Source organism: Pelodiscus sinensis, chromosome 1 (assembly GCF_052426305.1).
Source record: "Pelodiscus sinensis isolate ZL-2025 chromosome 1, ASM5242630v1, whole genome shotgun sequence".
Lineage (NCBI taxonomy): Eukaryota > Metazoa > Chordata > Testudines > Trionychidae > Pelodiscus > Pelodiscus sinensis.
The window spans coordinates 216,299,278-216,311,534 of record NC_143052.1 but is presented as its reverse complement, the minus strand read 5'-3'; the positions used below and the strand labels follow the sequence as shown (position 1 = coordinate 216,311,534).

Genomic DNA, 12,257 nt, shown 5'->3' with positions numbered 1-12,257 from the left:
ATTACCTCGTTGGGAGGAGACCCCTAGATACTGAACCCGGCCCTTGCTGCTGCTATTTACTCGGCCTGGCAGAAGGGTTACACATGGTTGCCATGGAATTCCTGAATTATAGCGATGTTTCCAATAATATGCAGATTTCACCCTCCCTTACAGCAATTCCCTAGTTTTCATATGTCTCTGCCTAAAATAACTATGGGTATGTCTACACTACAAAGTTAATTCGAACTAACGGACGTTAGTTCGAATTAACTTTGATAGGTGCTACACTAGCGATCCGCTAGTTCGAACTTAATTCGAACTAGCGGAGCGCTTAGTTCGAACTAGGTAAACCTCATCGTACGAGGACTAAGCCTAGTTCGAACTTACTAGTTCGACTTAAGGGGTGTGTAGCCCCTTAATTCGAACTAGTGGGAGGCTAGCCCTCCCCAGCTTGCCCTGGTGGCCACTCTGGCCAACACCAGGGAAACTCGTCTGCCCCTCTCCCGACCCCAGGCCCCTTAAAGGGGCACGGGCTGGCTACGGTGCCCGTGCCAGGTGCAAGCCTGCCAGCAGCCAGCCAGCAGACCCTGCACCTGGCACGGATCAAGCCACCCACCTGATGCCCCCCAGCCCTCCCCCTCTTCCCGGGACCAGGCTGGCGGCTCCCGGGAGCTTGCCCAGGACCGCAAGAGGCGGGCACCCGCCTGGGCTAGTGCGGACATTGTGGACCTCGTCCACGACCTCCGCACTAGGCACAGGAAAGTGGCCATCTAGGGCAGGAGAGCTGCCAGCCTGGCCACCCAGGAGCAGGTGTGCATGAAAATCAAGGGGGTCCACTGAGACCCCCGACCCTGAGCCCTGAGCTTACAATGGCCGTCCTGGGTCAGACCAAAGGTCCATCTAGCCTAGTAGCCTGTCTGCCAACAGCGGCCAACCCAAGGGACCCTGGAGGGGATGGACCAAAGACAGTGACCAAGCCATTTGTCTCGTGCCATCCCTCTCCAGTCTTCCACAAACCTTGGGCAGGGACACCACTCCTACCCTCTGGCTAATAGCACTCCATGGTCCTCCATGACTTGATCTCACTTCCCTTTAAACTCTGTTCTAGTTCTAGCCTTCACAGCCTCCTGCAGCAAGGAGTTCCACAGGTTGACTCTTTGCTTTGTGAAGAACAACTTTCTGTTACTAGTTAGAAGCCTGCTACCCATTCCTTTCCTTTGGTGTCCTCTAGTCCTTCTTTATGGGAACTAATGAAGAACTTTTCTGTATGCACCCTCTCCACCCAACTCCTGCTTTTAGAGACCTCTATCCTGTCCCCCCTCCGTCTCCTCTTTTCTAAGCTGAAAAGTCCCAGTCTCTTTAGCCTCTCTTCATATGGGACCTGTTCCCAACCCCTGATCATTTTAGTTGCCCTCCCCTCTCCCAGCCTCTCTCTTCCCCTCTCCCACCTCCTTTTCCCAGTCTCCCCCAGTTTTGTTCAATAAAGACAGATTCCATTTTTGAACACAATTGTCCTTTATTCTGTACATCTAGAAGAGGGGCTAGGGAAGGGTAAGTGGAAGGAGGTTAGGGAGGAATGGGGTACGAGCCCCCGATGGGGAGGACTGGGCTGGCTCTGCGGGCTTCTGGGGCTGGAAGCTCTCCTGCAGCCCCCCAATTGCCCCCTCTCCCCAGATGGCAGCCTGCGGCAAGTGCAGCCAGTCTGATGGCCGAGTGCTGTGATGTGCCCAGTGTGGGCACTCAGGGCACTCCAAGCCAGGACTGCTTTGCAAGCGGGGCACCCCTGAGAACTGTCTGTCCGGGGTCGGAGTCAGGTCCCTTTAAGCACAGCCCTCGGCTAGCCTGTGGCAGCAGCTCCATGCTCTAAGTCCTCATCTGATGCCCTGCCGGCACTGCTTCCGGCCATCCTTAACCCCGGTTCAGGGTCCACTCTGTGTGGACATGCTAGTTCGATTTAACAAAACGCTAATTCGAACTAGTTTTTTAGTCTGGATCCATTAGTTCGACTTAGCTTAGTTCGAATTAACTAATTAGAACTAAGTTAGTTCGAATTAACGTTGTAGTGTAGACGTACCCTATAATATTAATTTTGTCTTAGTTGGTCAAACTCATTGATGATGTCTGGGGGTGATTTTGGTTCTGTGTCTTTATTTTATTTGATTGAAGCAGATTGAATGCCAGCGCTCTCTGTTTCTAAGGCGTAATTCCTGGGCAAATCCCAGTATTTTCAGGCTATCTGAATAGTGTTTTTAAGGCATTCCCTGAACTATATTCAAGAGTGAATTAAATGACACAATGAAGCTCGTCGCACTTATAATACTGAAATAAACAAGAGGTAACAATAATGCAGTTTTATTGATCTAAAGAGTTAACAACTTCTTTTATGCTCAGGCAGTGACTAAATTGTCCAGCAGGTGGCTGGCATTCTCCAGCAGTAGCCTGCAGCTTCCATACGATTACCATAATCATTTAAGCAAGCTTGCTATCTCCTGCAAAGTAAGGAGAGTGTTGACGTCCAGAGGTTCCTGCCTATAGGATCAGAGTCTTTAAAAGAGCTGTTCCTTTCCCTCACTTTTAAACGCAGCCTACAGCTGCAGATGCTGAGAACAGGAAGAGACTGGGGAATGCAGTTTGACAGCCACAATCAAAAGTTCTTGCAAATCGTAATTCATGTAATTCAGACTGAACTCTGCTCAGGAGCAGTGTGCTGAGACTGAGAATTTAACTAGCTTGGATTCTGAAAATACTTTGTGTCTATTTGCCACTTAATTTGGCAAATGGCCTTTTAGAACAGAGTAATATTTATTTGCAAGCCAAATGAATGAGAGAGAGAAAAGTTCCAGGATCAAACTTTTATGGAACAGATTAAGGAAATAGTTCTGTTCAGGGACTTTCTTTTAAAGATCTATCATACGCTGATATATGACTTTCAGTCTCTTCTGTCTATTTAAAACTAGCAGTCAGCAACAAAACTCAACTCAAGAAGCGTTATGTGAGGATTTTTGAACAAGAAAATTATCTTCCAGTAGAAACGAATTGAGACAATGGCTTCTGAAGAGTGCTTTCTTCTAGACTTGGAAGTGGATAACTTTATTCTTTGCAACATTTCTATCAATCAAAGTGCAAATCTTTCCATCCTGAGTGATGATTGGTTCTACACAGGTTTCCTGTATGCCATTCCAACTATTTATGGGATCATCATTTTGATAGGACTTATTGGCAATATCACTTTGATTAAGATCTTTTGTACTGTGAAGTCCATGAGAAATGTTCCTAATTTGTTCATCTCCAGTCTGGCTTTAGGAGATCTACTTCTTTTAGTGACCTGTGTCCCTGTGGATGCCAGCAGGTACCTAGCTGACGAATGGCTTTTTGGCCGGGTTGGATGTAAACTTATCCCCTTTATACAACTCACTTCAGTGGGGGTATCAGTCTTCACACTTACAGCTCTCTCAGCCGACAGGTGAGCTTCCTATTGAAAGCCTGAAATGTGATCTAGACTTTTATGGACCCACAGGCTATACAAGGTACAACTGCAGATAGGTAAAATATATATTGTTGCCGACCTAACATAGTAGATTAATGCAATATCAGTTTATTTCTAGTGTTTGTGCCTCTGAACACAAATGTCAGCGGGGAAGTTTTCTGAGGCTAAATGAATCTTTGTACAGATTAGTTAACATGGCCAGTTTAATTTAATGGGGGGAAAAGTTAAAGCCTGGCGAGGAAAGTATCCATTAGTGAAGGATAATTTGTCCAAAGATGGAATTCTTTCTTAAGTTTTCTAGATAATATGATTGAGTATCCAGGTCTTCTCAGGTTCATATTTCAAGAATTGTGAAGAGACTGAAGTAGCAATTTACTACAGGTGAAATCATTTCTCTCTGACCGTTCAGATTTCAAATTGCTGATTTTATCTGAAGCAACAGCTTCTCACGTATTTCAAAATATTCAGAATTAGATGCCTGATATTAAGGACCTATATCCATATCAGACATGTAAGATTTTGCCCTTAATAAGTTTGCCCCGGTTCTCTGATTTGCCCTTCTGTAACCAAAACAGGTCTGTGCTATAATTTCTGGCAAACAAGTTTTTTTTCCCCCCAGTTATTGGGCAGTAAAAAATAAAAATGAGTTATTGGAATTAAGTATAATGTTTGACTTGTTAAATCTACTGAGAGTGTAGGTATCAATCTGTTTTCTAATCATGTAAGGCTTTCTGAATCAATTTTACAAATTGGACTCTTCAAAAGTCAACAGACATTTGAACGGTAATACTACTTCTAAGGATGCAGCTTATTTTTCAGATAGATTACCAGAATTCACTTGTAGTACAGCTCTTAAATATATGCATGCCTAGGTCAAACAGCCCAGAATGTCTTATTTGCACTCTTTGTGCTGCAGAATTGAAGTAACAGATTAATGATTAGTGATATACCTTCTTAAAACTCTGAAACCTCATAAAAATACCAGCTCTTCCAGTTAAAAAAATGGGGTCAGTTTTGTTCTGCACAGAAGGACATTGTGGATGGTATTTTCCTATACATAAGGAAATCAAATGTAAGCTGCTGTGCATAGATAGAATTAACCATGTCAGTTGGGTAGGGTTTTCCTTCAAAAATCACTTCAAATATTTTCATTTCATTGTAAACAGAGTTTAGACTTTCGCTCCTACATATGCTTTGTGGTTTGAAAACAAAAACAAAATAAAGACTGTAGATTAGTTCACACATAAAGACACCATTATCACTGCTAGTCCTAGATAAAATATACACCATAATGAAACCAATACTTTTCAGTCGATTTGCTGAAAAAGAAGCTAGAAAACTAGCAAATCTATATTAATACACAAGAACAGGATCGCATGCACCTGTGCTTTTAATTTCTGTGTGATGGGCAACTGGGTTCTTCAGCTAGAAGAATTCCTTTGAAATGTTACAGAAAAGCAGTCATGTCATGCTGTTTTTCTCTAGAAACCACTGGAATTCAGAATTTTTTCTTTGGGTTTAATATAAATTGCTTAAAACATGTTGAGAAAATAAGACCAATGAGTAGTTCTGTGGCACCTTAGAGACTAACAAACACAAACATACACACACACACACACACACACACACACACACATATTCACTGAAAAGAAAAATTATACCTGATCAGCTGCTAACAAAAGCAAACAGTGCAGATGTTTTTACTGAACAGTCTGTGAACACAAGCTACTGCTGGAACAATGAAACAGAACAGAAAACTGCAGCTGTATCAAGCTGTTTTCCAGAGACCAAAACTCTTAATTTGAAGCCCACTTGAACTCAAACCCATTTGCCCATCATGGAAGTTGAAATTGCACCATACTGAAATGTCATTTTGGGAAAATGACTTAAAGAACTAAGATGCCTTTCTCTCTGGCACAGTCTGCCCACTCGCTGAGGTTTTGAACTCATGGTAGGAGGCTGTATCCATAAAACTGCTATTTACTGTAATTAGAGTGAAGAAACTTAAATTCTGTGCATCACACTGCTACTGTTCCTCTATGGAGCTTATCTGTTTCATTTACTACAATTTTTATTTTGGTTGTTGTCAGAGCTACTGGAACATAGTTCCAAAAAACATGGGTCACACTGTCCAGTTTGCAGACGCTCAGTAGTCTAACATTTATTTTCTGGAGTCTGTCAGCTTATGTTCCAGAATCCAATTTAAAACTTAAGAGTATGTCTACACTTCAGGATAAAGTCCAATTAAAATATGCAACTTCAGCTATGTTAATTGGGTAGCTGAAGTCGAAGTACCTTAACTCGACTTTTGCACTACCCACACTGCGGGAAGTCAAAGTACTCTCCCTTGTACTTCCCTTACTCCTTGTGGAAGCAGGACTACCAGCATTGACCAGAGTGCCCCTCTCAGTTTGAATTAGTATGTCTTCACTAGACCCGCTCATTTGAACCCTGCAAGATCGACAGCAGCAGCTTCAATTTTTCCTGTAGTATAGACACATCCTCAGAGAAGTATTTTAAAAAAAAAGACATGTTCTATCTCCTATGGGTGCAAAGAAAGCCACCCAAGTGTGACGCACCTGTAAGCCAATGCTGTAATCTCTGCTTGAACCAGCAGCCAGTCTGAGACAGTAGCTTTGACGTATGAGAACTTTGTCATTCATCACATTAAAATGTTGACACCGAAACCCAATGGTTACAATTTGATGGCTAGCTATTTCAGTGTTGACTAATATATGTAAGGAAGAACAAGAAAGGTCATAGTTCTGAGGAACTGCTCAATCTACTTTGAGTAGCATCCAAACCACACTAAAAGCTAAATTAGTCCACAGAACTCAGCAGGGCATCTGAGCCCCACCAAGGAGGAGCATAGCCCCAAAATCTCAACAGGGCATACTAGCCTCACCGGGGGGACCAAATCTGAGAGGCCGAGCCAGGCATCTGCTGGTTACAAAGGGAAGCTCAGGAGAATCTGAACCCACTACTCCGCTATACCAAACTTGTGCAGCCCTAGAGAGTGTAAACATCTGCACAGTCTGAGCTGCAGGGAAGCCTGTTGCTGTGTATCCAGTGGAAGGCACTTGTCACAGGATTGCAAACTTCCCAATTCATCTTCTATATAAAAGTAGACTCAGGTGACAGGTCTGGTGTGCCATTAGTAAAGATGCACAGTGTGCTGACAGTTAGAAAAAACACTACTATTGTAGTTTATTGAAGTGGTGCCTAGGGGCCCCAATTAGGTATCAGAGATCCATTTTACGAGACACTGTCAGAACATAATCATATTTTGCAGTCTAATCACAAGGGGAGAAACAACAGACAGAATCAAGAAACAGACTGGGAGTGAGAAAGGAGTGAGATTAGTCCAATAGGATAATAAGCAGTAGTCATGGCACCCTATTTTTGTAAGCATCAGACATGAGTTTTAAGGAGATTGGAGAGAGGATGGTGATGTGACTGAAGGTTTTTCTGAGGAGCTGCTCTGTTGCTATTCTGTTCTGGGATTTACATTGAGATATGGAAAATAGGGATAAGGAATAAATAGGAAAACCCAGATGTTCAACCATAAGAACACTTTAACCATAGAGCCACCACACCATTTTAAGTTGCTTCAAGTGGACAAACCAAAGAGCTACAAAACACATAATCAGACTGAGTACCACTGAGAACGTCATGTATTTATTTACTGATTTTCTTTTCATTGCCAAATGCGCTAATTTATCAACCAGGAAAAGTTTAACAAAAGTACAATGTAAAAATGGCCAGGAAGGCCTTGAGAAATGCAGTTTTATAGATTTGCCAGAGCTCAGTAAGGCAATATATAAAATGTTCAGAATATAGAATATTCAAACCCATTCTCTTGAATGCCTGCATCAATAACTATGATAAAGTACAGCTGCCACCCAGAATCCTCCCACCCCCCATTTATTTTTACCTTTAGACCCTTTCTTTGCTCTCACGTATGCCACTATTTCTTAACAGCTTCACACAAGTTCCAACTGGAAAAGTTCAAGATAGAATAGTTGAATGAGTTGATTCAAGTCAAGAGGAAGAAAGCCTTCCAATTAGCAGAATCCATGACCAGCATACTGCAGCACATGGCAATAACCTTGGCAGTTCTATACACACACACACACACACACACACACACACACACACGCTTTTTTTGCAACGTGCAATGTGAAATGGCTATTTAATGACAATAAGAATGATGGAAGCTGCATCAATGAAATGGTGACTTTTCCAAGCTTCTTTGATTAATAAAAAAATAAATTTTGTATTTCATGTGTAAATGTTCTCACTGCTCTGGTTTTGTGAAGTTAATTTTAACATCAGTTAATCTGTGGTCCCATTATCACATGTAACTGTTCTCACGTCTATCTACAGTGTTAAAAAATTCATTCCACCCATCTCCAGTAAGATCGGTAATCTTTAAGAAATTCAAAAAAATGGCACTCACTATGGGCTGTTAATGAAGCAAGCTTAATCCTGAATGGTCATTTTAACTGATTTGGAGACATTTGTATTTCCTTTTGGATTAATGGCTTATAAAACCATTAGTTTTATGTTTTCATTAGGCGCGTTCTTCCCTGTGATCTTGTCCTAAGGAAGCATGAATTCACTGGCATACCGATACAAAATTTGTGATCTTTAAGCGGTTTGTTTGTTTGTTGAGATTAACAGAACTTTTCTGTTGAGCGAACAGTTGTGAGGCATGGGCACAAAGAGAAGCAGTTCAGTAGTGTGAGAAGCAGAATGTTCTAGAGGAATAAGCACAGGACTAGGAGCAAGGAATTCTTGCTTTCTAATTGTCAGTCTGATGCAGACTTTCTCTGTGTACATAAATGCATCACTTAATCTTTCTGTTGTAGTTTTCCCATCTGTACACTAGGGATATGACCATCATCCTATCACACAGAGTGTTTGCAAATTAGGGTATGAATACTAAACTTCACTAACACACACACAAATCCCTCCAAATGTTTTGCCCTGCAGGGACCTACAATTTAATAGATAATTGAATTGTCACTTGCAAAACTTCTGTCCTCGTTAGCAGCTATGCTCAAATACCAGCTCTAGTTCTGAGCTCTCCTACAGTAGGAGGCTAGATGGGGGCCTGAAAAGCTTCCTCCCACCCTGTTCCCCAAAATGAATTAGTTAACTATTCCTTAAGCAGGGGTTCTTGACCTTTTTCTTTTGGAGTCCCCCTCCCTCTGACACACACTGTAAGAACTCCATGGCCCAGGATCATGGGCGGCCTTTGGGCTTCAGTTGTGGGGCAGGGATTGGGCTTCAGCTGCAGGGGGGGTTTCTCCCCCATTATGCTGGGGGGGAATCAGGGCTTTAGGTCCACATGGTGGGGGCGGGGGGTTAGGCTTCTGTCATATGGGACTCTGGACACTGAGGCTTCAGCCTCAAAGGGCAGCTTCTGCCACAACTAGAGTGCCAGGCTCAGGGCTTCTGTCCCATGGGGTACTTAGGGCTCAAGACGTCTGCCCAGCAGGACACTGGGGGAACGGGGGGCTGGGTTTCTAACTTGAGGGGAGGTTTCTGTCAGGGCTTAGGGTGCATGGAGTTCTTGGGCCTGCGCTCTGAGCTTTAATCCCACAGGCAGGGCTTCAGCTGGACTCTGAGCTTCAGTTGCCAGGGCTTCAAGCAGCCCTCTTGGTGGACCCTCTGAAATGGCTTGTGGTTTTCCAGTGCGTTGTGGAGCCCTGGTTGAGAACTGCTCCTAAAGAATCATTTCACAAACTACCTGCTAACCCCTTAAGCCTGCCCTGTGAAGAGAAGTGTGCTCTTCGTAGACAGGAATCAGTTAAATTATAGGATAAGGGAAAACTGGATGAGGCATGCTATTTACACTTTACTGTGTATTTACTCTTAATTCTACAGTAAAGACAAAATGCTCCAATCAGGGTCACACCCCCATTGTGCTAGGTGCTGGACAAACCAAAAGTAAATTCTTTAGGATAAACAGTTTGAAGTCAAGTCCCAAGTGAGGGAGGGAGGCACAAGGAAGAGGTAACATGAATATGGTGTCATATTAGCTACATTGTGCAAAGGTCTGTGTATCTGATTTGGGCATGAGTAAGGAAGGGTAGATCTTGTGCAGTTTGGCTTCATAGCCACCTGGGTGGCTTCTGGGTTCCCTTGAGCTCTCCAAGGGTGTAGAGGCAGGTAGGAAAGCATTAAAGGGTGTGGAGTGTTTGAAGCTATGCTCCGTGGCCTATCAGACAGCATTGCTGGATATGAAAGATGAGGGAAATAAGTAGTGGCTGTGTGGTAAAAGAGAGGTCGGGGTAAAAAGGACGTGTGAGTCCTTGGTGAGAGAATGTGTAGGTTTTCCAAAGTTTGTGAGTAAACCCATTTGGGGGAAGGCCATTCAGCTGAGTTATTGTTCTATGCTGTCAAAGGGCAGGCCTTTTTGTGCTGTCATTTATTAAATCCCACACAAGGGCTGACTTTGAGTATGTCTGCTTGGGTGTATGCTAGCCATGTGGTGAGAGCCCACGTGTGTGATGCTAACCCATCCAGAAAAGTCAAAACTGACTGTGTAGGTGATGCTTTGTGAACTAAGAAAAAAGCCAATTCATTTAAATGAATTTAAATGAATTAAAAGTCCTTGTCACTGGAGTTTCCTCAGTTGGTTTGTAATTGAGCTTTCCCTCAGAGCATGAGGCTGACAGGCATTTTACATTTTTTTTAATTTGAATGAGCTGGGCTGCCATGCACTGAACACGCATGCTCCATTTTTCACAGAGATTGTTCCATCAAATGTCAAGGTTTTCATGTAAAAGCGGCAAGGAGTCCTGTGGCGGACTCCTCGCTGCTTTTGCAGATTCAGACTAACACGGCTACCCCTCTGATACTTGTTTTCATGGAGTGAGGTGCAAGCCTTTCATCTTCCCGACATAATTTTGTTTTCACAAAATATGTGAGGAAAAAAATGTGGCTGCAGTGAGTTTACAAATAGCATATTTATTTTACTAATTCTAGCATGGTGGTTTTCAAACTTTTTTTTCATCTGCACACCCCTACACATTTTCAAATAGAGCTGTGACCCTTTAGAAATCTTAGACATACTCTGCGGACCAAGGGTTGAAAAATATTGTTCTACAGATTGTACCTCCCTGGCCTGGCACCCTTAGGACCTGACCAGTCTGAGGGAGGGAGTTTTCTGGACCAAAGAAGGTCAGCCACATTGCTGACAGACTCCAGGCTCTCCTGGGATCTGTCAGCAAATTACCAGGCTCCCTGGCCCTGGACCACAGGGCTCCCAGCTCCTCAGCCAGGCCCGGGGCTGCTACAGGGCTCTGCTGTTCCTTTGCTCTGGGTCACCGGGGCTCCATTGCTCCATGACTCCACTGCTCTGGGGCTCTGCTGCCCCGGGCCCACCAGGGCCCAGCAGCTCTGGGCTCGATGGATCTCCGTGGCCAGCCATGGGCCACCAGCACTCTGCAGCCCCGAAGCTCCCCCAGGTACCAGGACTCTGCTGCCCTGAGCCAGGACTCTCTGGTTCAGGGGCTCTCTGATCCAGCAACATCCATGGTCCTGCCAGACCACGGATGTTGCCAGACCAGAGAGTCCCAGACCAGAGAAGTTCAACCTGTAGGTTATCAAGGTGTTAATAGACTGCAGGGTTATGAGCCACTTTGCTCTTTCAGAAAACTTAATAGTTATAGAATACAACAGCATTTGATAAACTCATGTGCAGGAGTTATGCACATCTAGTGAGGGACTAAGTCTACAACTGAGACTCAGGATCATCACTGTAATGTCCACATTTGGGTGCCCTGGCACTGAATGCAATCCACACCCATGAGTTAGGTCCCCAGATTCTGAACACAATAAGGCCCATAAGAATCAAAATTCATAAAACCCAGAGTGCTAAGTGGGAAGCTATTTAAGATAACCAAAGGAAGGTGTGGGGTGTGGCCTCAGCCTCACATCTCAAAAGAACTTGGGCAGATTCCTTTGCTTGGGATTCACAGCTGTGAGCCCTCACTTGAAGTTAGATGTCTAAGCCATACCTGACTTTCCCCCCCAAAATGTGGAGGCAGATGCCACCCCCCAAGTCAGTAGTTTAGTGGGCACTCTCCCAGGCTATAGGAGTTGTGGGTTTGAGTCCCGGCTTTGCCTGATTCAAAGCAGAGAAGTGAAGACAACTCTCTCACTTCGTAGCTGTGTGCCATAAGCACTGGCCCACAAGGCATTGTGGGATGGGGATTTCTCAATCTCTGCTGTTAGAGCTGTTCTACTTTGTATAATTAGTGACTGAGCACAAGAGTGATGCTCCACTGGTGGGCATATCTGCCTGCAAGGGGGAGATTCAGGTTCAAGTCTCTCCTTTCATACACATTTAGTCATATAACATGGGACAGCTTCTGTAGGAAACCTCAATATAGCTGAAGCCCAGAAGTTTGGGTACTTGCCTAAGAGGTTTGGGGTCAAATTCTTGCTTCATGGCAGGCGAAAAGGGGATTTGAAGCTGGTTCTCCCACATCTGGAGCGAGGACTCTAACCAGAGAGCTATGGGGAATGGAAAGGAATTGCCACATGTATTTTGTGGTTGGTATCTGATCTGGTAGGCATGCTGCATGGTAATCTTTGAACACTCCTCCCAGATAGGACTCTGCAGGCAAGACAAGTGAGGAAATGCCTAGTTTGAGGGGCCTGTTAGGACTTGGGTAGACCTTAGGTAGCTGTGCAACACTGGCAGGTATTTAGGTATCCAGGGGACTTCTCTTGGAGGAGAGTCAGGCAATGGTGTGAATTCAGCTGCCTACTGGGT

At 44.2% G+C, this 12,257-nt stretch overlaps 1 protein-coding gene across 1 annotated transcript in view; it reads left to right on the top strand.

Moving 5' to 3' along the window:
* Positions 1–2,572: 2,572 nt before the first annotated feature.
* GRPR (gastrin releasing peptide receptor) overlaps positions 2,573–12,257 on the top strand; it is a 33,377-nt gene continuing 23,692 nt past the window's right edge. The window contains exon 1 of the mRNA XM_006122838.5: positions 2,573–3,442. Within this exon, the coding sequence (XP_006122900.2) occupies positions 3,024–3,442 (419 nt within the window). The 5' untranslated portion in view covers positions 2,573–3,023. The remainder of the gene's footprint in view (positions 3,443–12,257) is intronic.